At 39.2% G+C, this 19,101-nt stretch overlaps 1 protein-coding gene across 4 annotated transcripts in view; it reads right to left on the bottom strand.

The window, feature by feature from the left end:
- The window catches only part of APAF1 (apoptotic peptidase activating factor 1), a 435,848-nt gene that overhangs the window by 87,242 nt on the left and 329,505 nt on the right, over positions 1–19,101 (bottom strand). For all 4 annotated transcript variants that reach the window (XM_053717008.1, XM_053717007.1, XM_053717010.1 and 1 more), the window contains one exon: positions 1,660–1,785. In XM_053717008.1, coding sequence (XP_053572983.1) covers positions 1,660–1,785 — 126 coding nt within the window. The remainder of the gene's footprint in view (positions 1–1,659; positions 1,786–19,101) is intronic.

Here is a 19,101-nt window from a genome sequence, read left to right as displayed (position 1 = left end):
AAAGTCTATCCTTGTAATGTAATGTTCTCTCAATACAAGAGGAACAAAAAGGAATAGGAGGCTCAACATTAGTTTTTATACATAGAGAACAAGCAACAGCTTGCAGGGCCTCTTGGTCCATCTTATTCCAAAGGAAAAAAACTTTTAATCAATAAAAAATTCTAAGTTCAAATCAGAATTTTAATGAAACAAAAAAACATTACTGTCCCTTTAAAAAAAAAAAAAAAGTCTTTTTAAAATTTAACTAGAAAATCCTAAAATAAACTGCACAATAAATCTTGCAGCAACAATTTTTTACAAAATGAATGCAAAAAGAGACACAAACGTTATAGTCTCTGAAATTTAGACAGAAATAATAAAAAAAATATAAACAGAGCAGCAGCCCCACAAAAAAACAACAGGCAACCTCCACACCTCAGCAAGCTCTGCTGAGATGTCTACCTGACCTCCTTGCTGCCGGACTGGAAAGAGCACTGAACCACCTCTGAGGAGCTATGCAACAGAGCTGCAACATCCAGGAACAACAGGAAACAGCTAAAAGGGCGCCAAAAACGCCCTTGCTATCTCAGATAAGCCCGCCTATTGTGGGCATGGCCTAACAAACCTCCCGGTAGCCATTAATACACAAACAAAAAACATGTACACCAAAGTTAAAACATAATAAACTGAGACAAACATCCCCAGTGCCTGCAAAACTGTCATACAATAAACAGTTAACCTAGAAGGCTGATTGTATATTTAGACAGAATTAACTGTCAAAGTGCCAAATTCTCCTATATCAAAACAGGGAAAGAAATAGGCACTTACCTCAAAAATCTATCCAGCAGCAGGACAGCTCACTTACCTCAAAAATCTGTCCGGCAGCAGGACAGCTCACTTGGTGTGAGAGGGGCTTCCTACCTCACATGGACCTGTGGAAAAAAGAAAAGGATGAGTAAACTTACTCAAACTTTCAACCAAGGGCAGCATGAAATTACTTGGGAGGCCCAGTGGGGATTATACCCCACAAGTTCCCAAATGCTTAAAAGCCACCACTTGCTCTACTGAAGAGACTGACATGGACTACGGCTAAACCCCAAAGAAAACCAGAGCATACTTGCTCTGCTAAAAAAATAAACTCTTGATTGAAGAATCAGACACCTAACTATACCCCTCCTTGCAACTGATACAAGCAAAGAGAATGACTGGGGATTGTGGGTAGGGGAAGTGGTATTTAACAACTTTTGCTGTGGAGCTCTTTGGCTCCTCCTGCTAGTCAGGAGTGTTATTCCCAACAGTAATTAAGATGATCCGTGGACTCACCGTGTCATTAGAAAGTTTATTTATAGCCTTTGGCTGGTGTGTCTTTGCCTCCTACTGGTGGCCAGGTGTTGATATTCCCAACAGTAATGAATTAAGTCGTGGACTCTCACTGCCTTTGGAAAGAAACAATTTACCTCTAAACTAACCATGAAATAAATACTTTGTTAATAATGATTTACTTTCAGCTGCTATAATATTAGAAAGTGGAAGAAAACAAATAAAAATCTGTGTAGTTCTGTATAATTTAATAGTTCCATGAAGATATTCGTAAACCTTATTAGATACCACTCTGTTGCAGAAAGTTCAAAAAATCTGGGCTAGAACATGTAATAAAGACAGCAGCAGTAAAACACTTACCCGTATTGTGGAATCATCAGAGCATGAAATCAGATTTGTTCCATCTTCCGTGAACTGACAATGTTGCACTGTAGATGTGTGACTCTTCAGCTGCTGAAGGACTTTACCACTGGAGTTATCCAAAACCTGGCCCAAAAGCAAAATAAGAGTGGAACATAGTAAAAAGGATCAATTATTAAAGGGTCTTGTAATAAAACTTTTTTGTTTATTATCCTATAAAATTCAGTGTCGACATTTCGGCTTAAACATAAGCCTTTTTCAATATATCAGATTCTGTTAAACACACATAAATATACTATGCTAAAATACAATCCAAAAGAACAAACCCACACCACCTATGTGGATAATATCAGCTACTTCATGTACAGTGCAATTACCAACCGCTTAGACACGTGTTAATATATGAACCAATACCCATTGTGAATAATACCATACTTAAAAACATGTGTTTTATTTATTCATGTTAGTGGACCAAATAAATAAGTAAACCTAGACCTTATAGGGATTGGCCTTTTTTATGTTCAAAGGCACTATTATTAACAAATAGTTTATAATTACAAGGTGCATCTCACAATCAAACATACCAAATGTCCCTTTAATTTACTCACAGATTTAATAAAGTTACGCTATCACTATTGTGATGAGTGGGAGGTGATATCACCGGATGAGGGCGTGGCTTATAGCCGTTATTGTCTATGTCACAGTTACCAAGTTAGATGTGTTGTGCAAGCTGTATACTTCTATGCTCTGCAATAAAATAGCGTTGCACCTTCTATGCTGTGTCCTGCATCTCATGACATGGTGTCAGAAGTACTTGCCTGCGCTTCTGTTTCCTGATTAATGACAATGTCGAAGTTTACCACACCAGAGACTTTTAATTTCTCTCAGCCTGCAGCTTGGCCCACATGGCGTCAGCGGTTTCAACACTTCAGGATTGCTTCCAAGCTGGGCAAGGAGAGTGGTGAAGTACAAGTTAATTCTCTTTTATACTCTATGGGGAAAGATGTGGAGCCAGTGTTCACTGCCTTTACTTTTCAAGACGGGAAAGAATTTGATTTTGAAATAGTTATGAACAAACTCAGTGCTCACTTTGTGCCCAAAAGAGATGTGATTCATGAGAGGGCTTGTTTTCACAAACGTACTTAGCGTGTGGGAGAATCTGGGGAGTCATTTGTGCGCAGCCTGTATGAACTAGCTGAATTCTGTGATTTTGGTGTTGCTAAAGAAGAGCAAATCAGAGACAGAATAGTCAAAGGAATTGCAGATGCTGAGGTCTCACTGAAGCTACAGTTGGAGGCTGAATTAACATTAGATGGGGCTATTAGGATGGCCCGTCAGAGTGAACTGGTGAAAAAGTAAAGTGCTGATCTGAGGTCTAAGAGTATTGTGGATGAAGTGCAGCAGTTCAGGAGAGCTGCAGGTGAAAGGCACAGTGTGAGTGATAGACCAAGGACAACAGATAGGGCCAGCAGGCTCGCTGCATGCAGTGTAATGATCAGAATGTCGTATTCCCCGCTAAAGATAAGAGATGTAGAAAGTGTAACTGAATGGGTCATTTTGAAGTGGTGTATAAAACTTAATACATTAAGGAGATGCAGGTGGATAGAGACCAGGAGGGTCAAGAAGTGTCCTTTGTAGGGTCTGTTGTTGAACGGTCTGGTTCAGACGAAGATTGGCGGGTTACCCTTACTGTAATGGGAGCCAAGGTTGCCTTCAAGATTGACACGGGAGCAGACATCATTGTTATGTTCCTTGCAGCATTCATAAAACTGATTTGACAGCCTCAGCTGTCGAAAGTTACATCGAAAGTTCATAGTCCTGGTGGCCGCATCGATTGCGCGGGGAAATTTATTGCCAGCTGTGAGTACAAGCAGAGGAAATTTACCATGTGGGTACATGTAATTAGAGGTCAGTGTGTTAACAACCTATTGAGTAGGAAAGCAGCCTGTGGTTTGGGCCTTGTCGCCAGAGTGAATGAGATTTCGGAAGAAATGTATGGTGAATTGGGCCTACTGAATTGCAACCCAATCTGTATATCACTTAAAAGTGATGCAGTCCCATACAGCATTACCACTCATTGTAGAATTCTGTTCCCGCTCATGCCTTAAGTGTAGAAGGAACTTCTGCGCGTGAAGAATATGGGAGTTATTGAAGAGGTTGTTGAAGCAACTGACTGGTGTGCCCCCATTGTGCCTGTTGCAAAGAAAAACAGGAAGTTATGCATCTGCGTAGACTTGAAAAGGCTGAATGAGGCGGTGAAGAGAGAGAGATATGTGCTGCCGACGCTTGAAGACATAGCTCCGAAACTGGCTGGGCGAAGTTATTCTCTACACTAGATGCTTCCAGAGGCTTCTGGCAGATACCTCTAGATCCACAGTGCCGCAAACGGACTACCTTCATTACACCGGTTGGTCAGTTTTGCTTCTGCAGACTCCCCTTCAGTATATCCTCTGCTCCTGAAATCTTTCAAAGAGAGATGAGTTCCCTCCTAAGGGACCACAAGGGCACGGCAGTCATCATGGATGACATTTTAGTGTATGGGTTTACATTGGAAAAACATGATCAATGATTGAGCTGTGTGCTGCATATCATCAATGGAGATGGCATCAAACCAAACCCTGGTAAAATCCTTGCTATTGAACAGATGAAAAGTCCTTCTGATGTACTCGAGCTGAGACAAATATTGGGCCTTGTGAATTATGTGGGCAGGTTCCTTCCAGATTTATACACAGTACTACACCCTATCACAGAGTTGTTGAAGAAGGATGTTGCCTGAGTCTGGGGTCCTTCACAGGAAGAAGCTTTTGTACAGGTCAAGTCCTTGCTGGGGTCTGCCCCAGTATTAGGGTTCTACGAGCCATCTAAAAAGACTGTGGTTAGTGCTGATGCGAGCAGTTATGGGCTAGGGGCCGTCCTCCTGCAGCTGAATGAGAACAAACTACAGCCCATTGCCTACTGTTCCCGTACACTGACGGCTGCCGAGTCAAAATACGCCCAAATTGAAAGAGAGTGCCTGGCTGCAGTTTGGGCCTTTGAGTGTTTCCAGCGTTACTTAGTGAGTTTAGAGAAATTTAGTCTGGAGACTGTCCATAAACCGCTAGTCCCTCTAATAAACTCCTATGATATTAAAAAAAAACACCCCTAAGATGCCAGAGACTTCTGATGAGGTTGCTCAGGTTCAACGTTCAGGCAGTGCATGTACCAGGGAAAAAACTGGTAGTGGCAGATACACTTTCCAGGCCCCCGCTGGCTGCTGCTGAAGAATCTTCAACGGAATCAGATGTGAAAGTGTATGTGGATTCAGTTCTGGCATCCAAATCCATTTCATCAGGGAAGCTAGAGCAAATAAGAGTGGAGACACATTTAGATACAGACTTTCAAGAAGTTATTAAGTACATAAAAGAAGGTTGGCAGGATTCATGATGGCCACTTGGGCATTAGAAAGTGCAGAGAGAGGGCAGCTACTGCAGTATGGTGGCCTGGGATCAGTTCTGACATTGCAAGCCACGTGTCAAAATGTGCCTTTTGCTGGAAATGCCAGCCTACTCAGAGAAGGAAGCCCTTGATTTCTACTACGCTACCTGCAGGCCCATGGCAGAAAATAGCTGCTGATTTGTGCGAACTGCACAGGAAAAAGTACCTAGTCGTGATTGACTACTATTCCAGGTATTTGGAGATTGCACCCTTGAATGAGATCACCAGTCAAGCCGTTATCACTCATTTCAAGAGCTTGTTTGCCCGGTGGGGCATACCAATGGAGTTAGTGAGTGATAACTGAATGCAGTTTGCTTCCATGGAGTTCAGTTCTTTCAGCAGTAAATATGATTTTGTCCATTTTACGTCAAGTCCACATTACCTGCAGGTCAATGGAATGGCTGAAAGGGCAGTTCAAACAACAAAGTTCATTTTGAAGCAATCTGAGCCGTACCTAGCTCTCTTGGCCTATAGGGCGACCCCCATCCAAGCTACAGGTTTTAGCCCGGCTCAGCTGATGCTAGGACGTCAGATTCGCACCACTTTACCCTCTGTGGGTGTCTTCCAGCCAACCAGCTCTGTTTCTCTGGACGAGGTCCTTAGGAGGGATGAAGAGGCTAAAAGGGATTATCGATTCTTCTATGACAGAAAACACTCTGTGAGGCCCTTATAGGAGCTGAATGTGGGGCAAAATGTCAGAGTTAAACTGGATGATGAGAAGAAATGGAAGATGCTGCTAAGGTAATTGGATGCTCTCCAGAACCAAGGTGTTATGTAGTCCTTACTGATGGAGGGACAGTCACACGTCGAAATAGAAGACATCTTCAGCCAGTAACTGAGAGTTTTGGACTGGATGCCTCAGAGCCACCGCCGGTGGGATCCCCTGTTTTAAGAGGGGTGCCTTCCCCTCAGCAAGATCACAGCAGGGATACTTCTTTGCTTCCGGCAGACTCTCAATCACCTTCTTCTGTATCAGAGGACAGTTCATGTAAAATGACATCAAGTGGAAGAGTGGTGAAACTTCCAGCCCGATATCGGGATTAGCACTAGTTAGAGCAGTGACCCAAAGAATGGGCAGAATAATCCCATGGTCACTGTGGACTAGGGTAGTCTACCCCGATGTTCAAGTCAGGATTGTATTTCTTGTTGTTCATATATATTCTCATTAGCTTATTTGTTATACACTAAAAACTATTTTTGTATGCTTCTTTTATACCTTGTTATTTGATGTACTCTTTAAAAAAAATGTATGTTTTGTCCTTTGAAAAAGGGGAAGATGTGATGAGAGTGGGAGGTAACGTCACCGGATGGGAGCATGGGCTTATAGCTGTTATTGTCTATGTCGCAGTTACTAAGTTAGATGTGTTGTGCAAGCTGTATATTTCTATGCTCTGCAATAAAATAGTGTTGTACCTTTTATGCTGTGTCTCGCATCTCATGGCAACTATTTTACATACAAATTAAAGGGACAGTCTAGTCAAAATTAAACTTTCATGATTCAGATAGGGCATGAAATTTTAACAACTTTCCAATTGACTTTTATCATTAAATTTGCTTGGTGGTATTTTTGAAAAGCTAAAACTTGGTAGGCTCAAACTGATTTCTAAACCGTTGAAAAACCGCCTCTCCACTCAGAGCATTTTTCACAGTTAGACAGTACTAGTTTCATGTGTGTCATATAGATAGCATTGTGTTTGTCCCTTTAACTACGTTTCAATACTCTATCCATGTAGTGTGTAGTTTGTTGTAGCAGTTACTGCCAACTCCCTAAACCTAACAAAGCACTTATTTTAAAGGGACAGTCTACACCAGAATTGTTATTGTTTAAAGAGATAGATAATCCCTTTATTACCCATTCCCCAGTTTTGAATAACCAACACAGTTATATTAATATACTTTTTACCTCTTTGATTATCTTGTTTCTAAGCTTCTGCAGACTGACCCTTATCTCAGTGCTTTTGACAGACATGCTGTTTAGCCAATCAGTGCAGACTCCTAAATAACTCCATGGGAGTGAGCACAGTGTTATCTATATGACACAGATGAACTAGTACAGTCTAACTGTGAAAAACTTTCAAAATGCTCTGAGAAAATAGGTGTTTTTCAACGGTTTATAAATCAGTTTGATTGATGATAATAAAAGTAAATTGGAAAGTTGTTTAAAATTGCATGCCCTATCTGACTCATGAAAGTTTAGGTGAATGGGAAAAAACTCCCACACAAGAAAACCTTGTGGAAAGTCATCCCAGAAGAGAAGCATTTGTTATAACCACAAGGCGGAGCAGAGGTGGAGAATCCATATTAATGCCCATGGTTTTGGAATAGGATATTCAACAAGCTCATATAGGTGTTTTGTCAGGTGTCTACATACTTGTTTTGACCATATAGTGTGTGTGTGTGTAAATATTTTTTTAAAGTGCCATAAAACAGGTTGAGATCTGTTCATATCTTAAAAGGGCTGCATAAATAAATTGTTTAAAAATTGCTGGCAAGTATTTTAAAATAATTTTCAAAAATAAGCAAAATGAATTACATAGCTAAGCTGCCTGGAGCAGCTAACTCCATCCCTCCTATCAGTGTTTAGACACAGGCATTGTATTTTAACGGAGTTCTCAGCTTCTAGGCATGCTCCAGCAGATAATCCCTATTCACTTTTGCATTCTACCAAAAGAACAATAAACATAGATACAGCCATAAAAGGAATTGCGTGGGGGGAGTTAGAACTTTACAATTCATAAACTAAAAAGGGTTAATGGCGAGGTACTGCAGTATAAATTTGCAGGTAAAGTACACTAATTAAAGTACATATTATATTATTTTGTCTCTATCCCAACTTGTTTTATGTCCCTTTAAGGTGATCTTCAAACTAAAAAGAGTTTTGAATCTGATGTAACCCTATATATATATATATATATATATATATATATATATAGGGGTACCCTAGCATTCCTATTGGCTGATTTGAATGTTCAAATTCAAATCAGCCAATAGAAAAACAAAAAAACAAAAGTCTGGAGGCAAAAATTATGAAAAGACTAAAATTACCACTTTGAAATACAGAGAAAAATCCAGCATTTTACATGGTATGGAGTTTTGAAGAAAAGAAAAAAAGACTGAAGCCAAATTGATCCCTAAAATCAATTTTCAAAACGTTTATCTGTACTTTTATTTTGCCAAGCCAAAAAATAACTATTATATACGGTTAAAATTAAATCAATGGGTGAGAAAACATTAATAACTCACTTTTCAGTCTCCATAAAAATGGCTGCAATATTTCACAGTCTTCACATTTCTAGAAATAGCTTTGATACATATTCCTGTAGCCTTATCCTTTAAATACACATTTCTATTATTCAAGCAGAATGAACAAATTAGTTATTGAAAAAGAGAGCTGAAAAGGAAGATTATGGCAGGGGAAATGGTTCCCTGCTGGATTATAAAACTGGATTTTTAAATGGAATTAAAAGGCATTGAAAGAAAGGAACGTTTATTTTCAAGGCAGGTGGCTATTGTCCTTCTCAAGTTTCCAATCCAGTGACATTATTTAAATTTTACCAGATGTTTAGAAATAAAATTAAGCCGTGTGATACCATGACACCTGCTTAGCTGAGAGGCATTATTCCAGTAGAATTGATTTTATGGAGTTCTGTAAAACCTTTTGTATTCTAATTGGGATGATCTTAGAGCACAGCAGCAGGTCTATAGCAAATCAGCCTGTTCCATGAGTTTTAAAGTGCAGTCAAAAATAAACCTGCACTCTAATATACTATAGCTCTTCTGCTACAATATCAATCAGTTAATTAGGTTCAGTGATCAGGATACTTTAGCAGATGTCATGTCAATGTAGAGCTGACATTTTTCATTTGTAGTTAAAGAATGTGGTACAATCAACACAATGTTATTTCATAAATAATTTATCTAAACACACCGTTACCTTTAGCATTTAACTGTGTTTTTTTAAGAATAAGTATCTTGCTGACTATTGTGATAGTAAAGTGTTCTGGCTTCTAGGTGTAGGTGCCACTCTATACAAATAGACACACATTATATATATATATATATATATATATATATATATATATATATATATATATATATATATATATATATATATATATATATTATATATACATACATACACACACACATACATACATACAATATCATATATAGTTTTATCAGCAATACTAGTATTACCAGTAGGGCAGAACACTTGCCTAATTATATATATTCACAGGTAATTTAAACATCTAGTCTGCATATTTGTCACTGGTTTTACAATTTTAAACATGCTGAAGTATCACTTTATGCTAAATTGGACTTACAGGGACATTATATATTGTAATATATACCTTTAATTAACATCAGTACCTTTCCTGTGGTAATAACTCATAATTAAAGGAACATTCTATTAAAATAATAAAGTATTCTAATTTGTCACAACATTATTACAGGGGTATAAAATTATTTTATTGTTGCACTCACTACTGCTTGCATATATCTATGCGTTTAACCCCCTGCAAAGTAATTAAATATATAGATAATGTTAGATCCAGAGCAGCTGTGCACTATTGGAACCTAACTGAAAACATCAGGTCAGCCAATGACAAGAGGCCTATATATGTGCAGCCACCAATCAGCAGCTAGCTTTCAGCCACCAATCAGCACCTGACCCTACCTATGTATGCTTTTCAACAAAAGATACCAAAAGAATGAAGTGGATTTGATAACTGAAGAAAACTGAAATATGTTGACATTGCATAATCTATTTAAAGCACAAATATTTAATTTTGACTTGTGCCCCTTAATAAGTGAACTTAAAAAGTATTACAGCTTGTTAACGATCTTGTGGCATCCATACATTCCACACGTTTGCAGTTAAAATAAAATTATTTGTAACATTATTTATAAAATATGTTTTCAAATTAAATTATTTTAACTGCTTAAGTGCCAGATGTCTGGATGCCACTGGATCTTTAACAAGCTGTGATACGTAGAGCTGAGTTGCAGCAAAAACTTTGCGAGTATTACTCCCATTAAATGGAAATTCCCCTTTTAATTACTATACTTTACTATTTTTGCAATATATCTCTTTTCATGTGAGAAACACAATCAAGAAAATGATGTGGCAAGGAATCCATTTTCAAACAATTCATGGGCAATACACACAATATAATACATACTTTAGAATGCACGGTGTGGTATTCATGAATTTTTGCTTTAAGTAATAATTTACAGCAATGGAAATTATTTTAGACAGGATTTAGAAAGAAGTGTCTTGAGGAATTAAGCATAATTGACCTATTTGCCATATGTTGACAGAATATACACAAATTTCTTATGGGATTTATTTTGGTTCCCTACCCATATTATGCAATACAGATTGTTATAATAAAAGAATATTATGTTTGTGAGTTTTTAATAACTGTGGCAGCAGAGTACACAAAAAACATAAAATTATGCTTACCTGATAATATTCTTTTCTTCCGACGGAAAGAGTCCACAGCTGCATTAATTACTTTTGGGAAATAAGAACCTGGCCACCAGGAGGAGGCAAAGACACCCAAGCCAAAGGCTTAAATACTCCTCCCACTTCCCTCACCCCCCAGTCATTCTGATGAGGAACAAGGAACAGTAGAAGAAATATCTAGGTTAAAAGGTGCCAGAAGAATAAAAAGCAAAGACGCCCCTTATATAAAAAAAAAAGACGGGTGTGATGGGTATGTATATGTGTGTGTATGTGTATATATATATTATATATATTATGTTATATGGGTAATTTGAATCTCACATATTAAGCATATTGAGGGTAACTTTAAATCTTGTATCAAATGTTTATAAAGCAGCATTCCACAAGTTTCTTTTTGTATAAGTTGTAACATATGGTTCCAATATATGATCCTCTCTACAAATGGTTATATGGGCCCCTTATGCAGATGTGAAGTTAACTACGTTTTTTATATATTTCCTGTGACCTCATGTATGACGTATACATCACTATAAATTCTTTGTGTGTTCTTCAAATAAAGGGGACTTTTGTGAAAACACTCAGTTGCATGTGTGTGTGATTTCAGTGGTCACCCCAGGGCCCTGAAGAAAACGTGTGCCGCACCCTTATCAGCCAGAGCAGAGCTAAGGAACAAAAGAAGTAACCCTACAAAACTGGCGTCAGAAGTGGGATGAAACAGGGAACTCTTGGAAGGTAAGCTGAACAAAGAGTCCTTTTTATTCTGACCTTTTTTCTCTTACCACGAGACCCCTTAAGTTTCATTTTACATAGGAATAGTTGGGAATATATATGTGAATCTTTGGTAGATTCTAATCAAATCTTTGATAGATTAAAAATAAAAAGAGGAATAATAGATTTCTTTGGTAGAAATCAGGTTAAATTAATTAATAATAATTAAGTCTTTGGTAGGCTAAATAAAAAGGGAATAATAGATTTCTTTGGTAGAAATCAGGTTATATTAAGTCTGGCTGAAGGGTTAAACCACACATTTTCTTGCTGCTTGCTTTTGAAATATTGCTGTATGGCTAACATTGCTTTAAAGTTATAAGATAAATACTGCATTGTTTATATGAATTCTTATGCTGCTTGCTTTTAAATATGCTGTATGGCAAAATATTGTTTATTTGTATAAAGTGTTAAGGAAGTAAAATACTGCTTATTGTTTAAAGTATTAAGAAAGTAAACTGTTGCTTATATGTATTCCTGTTTCTAAACGCTACATTTTTTTCTGGTGAAGGGTGACCTTTGACCTAGAGATAATTAATGCCAGAAACTACTGAAAGGATCAGCATAGTGATATTTTTTTTTTCTTTCTCTTGTTGTAAACTTAAGCATTAAGCACAATAACTGGTAACGGAGTACAGCCATTCTAGTTAATGTGGTTTTTGCAAAAAGATTCAATAATTAATTGCTCTTAAAGGTAAAGGTATTGTATTTTTAATTTTTATTATTTTTTATTTTTTTTGTGTTGTATTATATTTTGTTGTAAATGTTTTAAAAGATAAGTTAGGAGTTGAGAATGGGCAAATCCCAGTCTAAACAATTTCCATCACCTAGACCAGGTGAAAATTGTAAAGATTATGTGGGAAGGGTGTCGCCCGATGGGTTTATGTATATTATTCCTTGGGTTCAGAATATGGCAGATTGGACAGAAGCTATGAGAAGCTCTGATCCATTCCCCAGAGAGGGGGATAATGATAAATTTCATATGAATATGGTAAAAGGGTTGTGTCTAGGTGATGAAGAGGCATTTCCATGGTATAAAGGTGATCCAGGGTGGTTATATGAATTATATGAAAAAGGGTGGGGAAAATTGGCTGACTGTTGCTCCATACTGGCAATATATTGATATAGATGGGAATAAAAAAAAGGGTAAAAGTGAGAAGCAAAGACAGACAGAATATTCACCCCCCACTGCCCCATATAATGCCCCTCACCTACCTTTGCCATCATATAACAGACTATATCCTAGCCTTCCATCCCCTAGGGACATAGATCTAGAGACTATTGCTATTGCCTCTGCTCAGGTACCCCAGGAATGGACCTTGCCAGGACCTTCTGTAACTCCCCGATACCAGGTCACAAAACCCCCAATTATGCCCAAACCCCCGATTAAGGTTGAACCAGTAACACCTTCCTACCCCCCTACAATAACCCCACAATATAAAAGAGGGAATGAAGAAGTAGAGGAGGAGGAGGCAGCTGTACCAGAAGCTAGTATGCCATTTCTTACTGTGGGAGACCAATTAATTATTAAACCTTTGTCCCCGGGTGAATTAAGGGAAATTACCAAGGGAGCCCCAAACCCCCGTCAACATCCATCAGCTTGTATTATGTATTTAAAAAGAATGTTACAAGGACAAAACATGACACAGACAGATATAAGAATTATCATTGATGCACTTCTAGACTATGACCCTGAATCAGGTTGGGAGAGGGGTAATGTAAAGAGTATTAGTAAATTGAGTCGAGATCCAACAATTAACTATGCCCTAAACACATGTGAAGGACTTGATGAAATGTGGACAGAATTAAGTATAGAAATGCATAGAATATGGAAGGATAAACAAAGTATGTCAATTGCACTAGCGTGCAAACAGAATACAAAGGAAACAGTAGTAGAATTTGTTAAGCGTTTTTATAAATGCTGGAAGGAAGAGGCTGGAATGGAATCAGGAGATGCAATGGGCTCTCTGAAGGTCCAGACTTGCATTAGTAATATGCAACCTCGGCTTTCTTTGTTGGTGAAACAACTTGTCTCTGATTGGCCGGAGTTGACTCCAGCAGAATTCTTGAAAAGAATTCATGAAAAAGAAGGGGCAGGTTGTTTTGACATCAGGAAATTAGAGGGAAAAAACGCTGCTTTTTATCAAAAGCAGAGTTTACAACATTGTGATCCATTCCAGGCCAGGGAAAGGGATAATACAGGGAGTAATAGAATGTATGTGAGAGGTAGAGGGAGAGCTAGAGGAAGAGCTAGAGGGAATTATACTTCAAACAGAACACATTGTTTTAACTGTGGGGAACAGGGACATTGGAAAAATGAATGCCCAAAACCCCCTAATAATTCTGGCCCCCCTTACAATCCCCGACAGTATAACAGACAGCCTTACATAGCCCCTGCACCCATGGAGGCACCCAAACACAACATACAATGGCCATAGGGGTGCCTAGAAGGTAGCACTCCAATTTTTCCAGTGGTGTCAACAAGTTATCATGAGCAACCGTACTTAGTCCTAGAAGTAGAGGGAGAACCCCTACCATTTCTAGTAGACACAGGAGCTACATGCTCTGCCTTATGCTCAGATATGTATGATGGCATTACTGAAAAATCTGAACCTTCTCTAGGGATTAATGGAGTGCTGACTCAGACTCGCATCACACCGCCACTTGAAGTTAGGGTACCCTGTACTGGCCAACAACTTTTGCACCCATTTCGTATTATAACTGGGTGTCCCCTTAACCTTTTGGGTCGTGATCTTATGGGTCCCCTTGGTTTGAAAGTAGCTGTCACTAGACAGGGTGGGTTAGACGTGAGTCTAGGGTCCACTAACCTGTGTTTTTTTAATGACATATTGACAGATGTCCCATCCTCTGTATGGGCATCTTCAAAACTTGACGTTGGTTTAGTTCAGTGTACCCCATATAAAGCCAGATTAAAACCTAATACTACTCCAGTGTTTATTAAACAATATCCATTGTCTAGAGAAAAGAAAGAAGGGATAAGACCCATGATAGAGGAATTCCTTAAACAAGGAATCCTCCGTCCAGTAGTTTCTCCCTATAATACCCCCATAAATCCGATCCCAAAGAAAGACAATGAATATAGGTAAGTACAAGACCTAAGGGCAATTAATGAAATAGTAATCCCAATTGCCCCAATAGTCCCAGATGTTACAACCTTACTCACAGCCATTCCACATGATGCCTGTATATTTACGGTCATTGATTTAGCTAACGCATTTTTTTCAGTCCGATTGGACCCTGAGACACAGCTACTTATGGCTTTTTATTATGATGGGCGTCAGCTTACCTGGACACGCCTCCCTCAAGGCTATGTGGCCTCACCTGCGGTCTACTCGCTGGTGCTCCAACGTACCTTGCGGTCATGGACTCCAAGCCAAGGTTCCGTCCTCCTTCAGTACGTCGATGACCTACTGTTGTGTAGTCCTAACCAGGAGGCTAATACAGTAGATACAATAAGTCTGTTAAAACACCTTGCTGCTGAAGGTCATAAAATAGCAAAACATAAGCTACAAGTAGGAGTGACAAAAGTTGATTACCTTGGTTTTGTGCTTTCCCAAGGCCACCGGTCCATTAGTTCCAAACGAATCCAAGCGATTCAACAGATCCCAAAGCCAGTTACTAGAAAGGACATGCTCACCTTTCTAGGTATGATTAATTATTGCAGACAATGGATTCCTGAGTGCTCCCATCATGATTCCATTCTAAGGCAAGCCACAAAAGGGGATAGCCCTGAACATATACAATGGACCACAGACATGACTAAATCCTACATAGCTCTGAAGACTAGCATTATTAGTGCCCCTGCTTTAGGACTACCTGATTATTGTAAACCATTTCACTTGTATGCGAGGGACAATTGTAAAACCATGGCTGCTGTCTGTGCCCAAGAGCATGGTGGAGGCAATATGCGTCCCGTAGCTTTCTTTTCCAAAGTAGTTCCAATACCGGTACAAGGGATGCCGGCGTGTCTCTGAGCATTGGCGGCTTGCGCCATGGCTGTAGAGATAGTTGAAACAATCACATTAGGCCATCCAATAGTACTACACACTAGTCACCAAGTTTTACATCTTGTAAAAAATGTCACTACCCAACACATGACTTCTCAAAGACTTTCTGGTTATGAATGTATATTACTGAATAATACAAATCTGACTATTAAATATAGTAGTGTATCCTCAGGGCCAACTCAAATACTTAGTGCCTTACTTACAGGATCACCAGACTTTCCAACAGACCATGACTGTATAGAGGTAATACACCACATTACCACACCAAGACCTGACTTGATGGATAAACCTTTTGACCATGCTGATAATGTGTTTGTTGATGGTTCTTGTTCCCGACCTAGTGATGGTATTTATAAGACAGGCTATGCCGTTGTGCAACTACCAGACATTGTTCTAGATGCAGGCCCCATTCCTTATCCTTCTGCACAAGCTGCAGAATTAATAGCACTTACAAAAGCATGTAAATTGTTTGAAAATAAATCTGTTAACATTTACAGTGACTCTCGCTATGCTTTTGGGGTTGTGCACGATTTTGGTATGATATGGAAACAACGTGGTTTTGTTTCAGCAGATGGCAAGACCATCTCTCATACAGACCTGATTAATGACCTTTTAGAGGCCATACAACTCCCAAAGGACATAGCGATCATACATTGCCGTGCACATACATACAAGTCTGACCCTATTTCCTTGGGTAATGCACTTGCAGATAAAATTGCTAAAGAGGCTGCTTATGTTTCTCATACACCCGGATCCACCATCCGTATGTATGCTGTTTTAGCAACACCTTCATGTCCTACAGACCATATGCTTCTTGAACTCCAGGGACATGCCACTCCTAGTGACATATCTTTCTGGACTACTAATGGGTTAACTTTAGATGAGAATGGTTTGTTTTCTAAAGAGGGGAAGGTGGGCATACCGGAAAGCAGTGCACCACTCTTTATAGCACAAGCCCATGGTGTTGGACACCTAGGTATAAAACCAACAACTAACTTGTTGAAGCAATCTTTCTACATTAGAGGTATAGGTGATCATTGCAAGGCATATATTAATAGATGTGTATATTGCTTACAGACCAATGCAACCATTCCCAATAAAGCCCAGCAGGACCACTTACCCCCACCTACAGCCCCATTCACACATCTACAAATTGATTTTACACATATTCCAAAAACTGGCACTAAACATCTGCTTGTAATAGTTGACCAATTTTCTAAGTGGCCAGAAGCTTTTGTTACACAGAGGGAAGATGCAAAAACAGTCGCTAAAATTTTAGCCACTGAAATAATTCCCAGATTTGGTTGTCCGCTTCAGATTAATTCTGATAACGGTCCAGCGTTGATTAGTAAAATCACACATGAGTTAGTAGAATGGTTACAGATTAATTGGAACTTTCACATTCCCTACCATCCACAAAGCTCAGGGATTGTAGAAAGAATGAATCGCAATATCAAGGAAAAACTTTTAAAGGCAACAGCAGGTACATGGGTTAAATGGCAAAACTATTTACCTGCGATTTTAGCAGAAATCAGAATGACCCCAAATAGGACAACCAGGTTGTCTCCATTTGAGGTCCTAATGGGTAGACCATTCCCGACTCCATGGGTAAAAGGCCCACTTATCATTAAAAATGGTGATTTAGATTGTATTAAGGAACAATATGTAAAACAATTGATTGATAAATTGAATGGCATCTATGGTGATGTGTCTTCCCGTTTACCTCTTCCCTCACAGGAACCAACCCATCCTTTCAAGCCTGGAGATCTGGTCTGCATTCGCCAGCTGAATAAAGCAAAGAAAGGAGGTTTCCCGTTCAGCAAGCCAGTCACTGTGATCGCTGTAACCAGGACTGCCGTACTGACTGACGACAAGGACATCTGGATACACGCTTCACGAGTTAAACTCTGTCCAAAGAGAGGAGAAGCGGGTGACAAGCTATCGGTCACCCCTCACAAAGGAGAAGTGGGTGATAAGGTATCGATCACTCCTCACAAAGACCAGGATAACGATCTCAATCATGGATCCAAGACATTTCTGCAAGATCTTCCTTTTCCTAATGGGGATATTGATCTTTGTGTATATCCCAATAGTATTAATAACGGCATGTTATTACGCACCTGAAGATGTTGAACACTTTACACCTATTTTGTTTACTATTATTAACATTGTTTAACTGTTACATGTCTTGTACTTTACGAAAGAAAATATCAGGTATGATACAAGATGCAGAAAAAGTTCAACTGCTAAATTTAATTAGAGGTAGACCCAGATAGTTTATATTGTAGGAACATTACAGGTTATGTGATCACGATGTGATCAAAGAGGGGAATGATGGGTATGTATATGTGTGTGTATGTGTATATATATATTATATATATTATGTTATATGGGTAATTTGAATCTCACATATTAAGCATATTGAGGGTAACTTTAAATCTTGTATCAAATGTTTATAAAGCAGCATTCCACAAGTTTCTTTTTGTATAAGTTGTAACATATGGTTCCAATATATGATCCTCTCTACAAATGGTTATATGGGCATATTCTGTTATGTGCTATAACAACATTCTTATTTCCTGTGGGCCCCTTATGCAGATGTGAAGTTAACTACGTTTTTTATATATTTCCTGTGACCTCATGTATGACGTATACATCACTATAAATTCTTTGTGTGTTCTTCAAATAAAGGGGACTTTTGTGAAAACACTCAGTTGCATGTGTGTGTGATTTCAGTGGTCACCCCAGGGCCCTGAAGAAAACGTGTGCCGCACCCTTATCAGCCAGAGCAGAGCTAAGGAACAAAAGAAGTAACCCTACAGGGTGGGGAGCTGTGGACTCTTTCCATCGGAATAAAATTATCAGGTAAGCATAATTTATGTTTTGCTTCCTAAATGGAAAGAGTCCACAGCTGCATTCATTACTTTTGGGAAAACAATACCCAAGCTATAGAGGACACTGAATGCCAAAACGGGAGGTTACAATAGGCGGCCCATTCTGAGGGCACCAGACCTGAAACCACTACCCAACAAAAAACCCAGCTTCGTCCGAAGCCGAGAAAACAAAAAGGGAAAAGGTCCCAAGGACACTGACCAGCAGATAGCCTGGAAGCCTAGCTAGAGACTGCAACATCAGACACAACTGAGCCAACAGTCCTCTGAGAGACACCGTCGTCCAACAGTCGGTCCCCCCCCACACACACTTCACTAGTGAAGGGAACCCCCGCCGAAACTCCCACAGGAATAAGGCAAGGAAGAACCAAATGGAAACCGAAAGGTTACCACAAACTCCATAAAAGGAAAAACTCCCATCAAACCAAGCTCGTAAGACCTAAGGTTCCAAATAGATCAAAATAGACACCACAAGGTTTAGAACAGGTAGCAGAAATGAGAAAATGTTCTCCCATCATCCTGCAAGGTTTGGAACAGCTAGGTAAAACTCGATCAAGGCGCAAACAGCTGTAGCTGGTTTCAAAGAGTAACCCTTCACTTGCAAGGCAGCAAGTCAACCAGCGCCTAGGAACAACTGAAAACAGAGACCAAACATCATCCGAACTCAGAACCCTGAGGAATTCAGGCAAAATTACATGTAGCAGACCCAGACGCAGGTAAACACCTGAGTCAAGAACACGCAGCCATCCTCAAGATGACACAGAAGAAATACTTGCTAGAAGCGGCTACCAAAATGTAGAGTGCTAAATCTCCA

The sequence above is a fragment of the Bombina bombina genome, chromosome 6, assembly GCF_027579735.1.
Source record: "Bombina bombina isolate aBomBom1 chromosome 6, aBomBom1.pri, whole genome shotgun sequence".
Classification (NCBI taxonomy): domain Eukaryota; kingdom Metazoa; phylum Chordata; class Amphibia; order Anura; family Bombinatoridae; genus Bombina; species Bombina bombina.
Note: the sequence above shows the minus strand (reverse complement) of the source record. Positions and strands in the feature narration are given on the sequence as shown.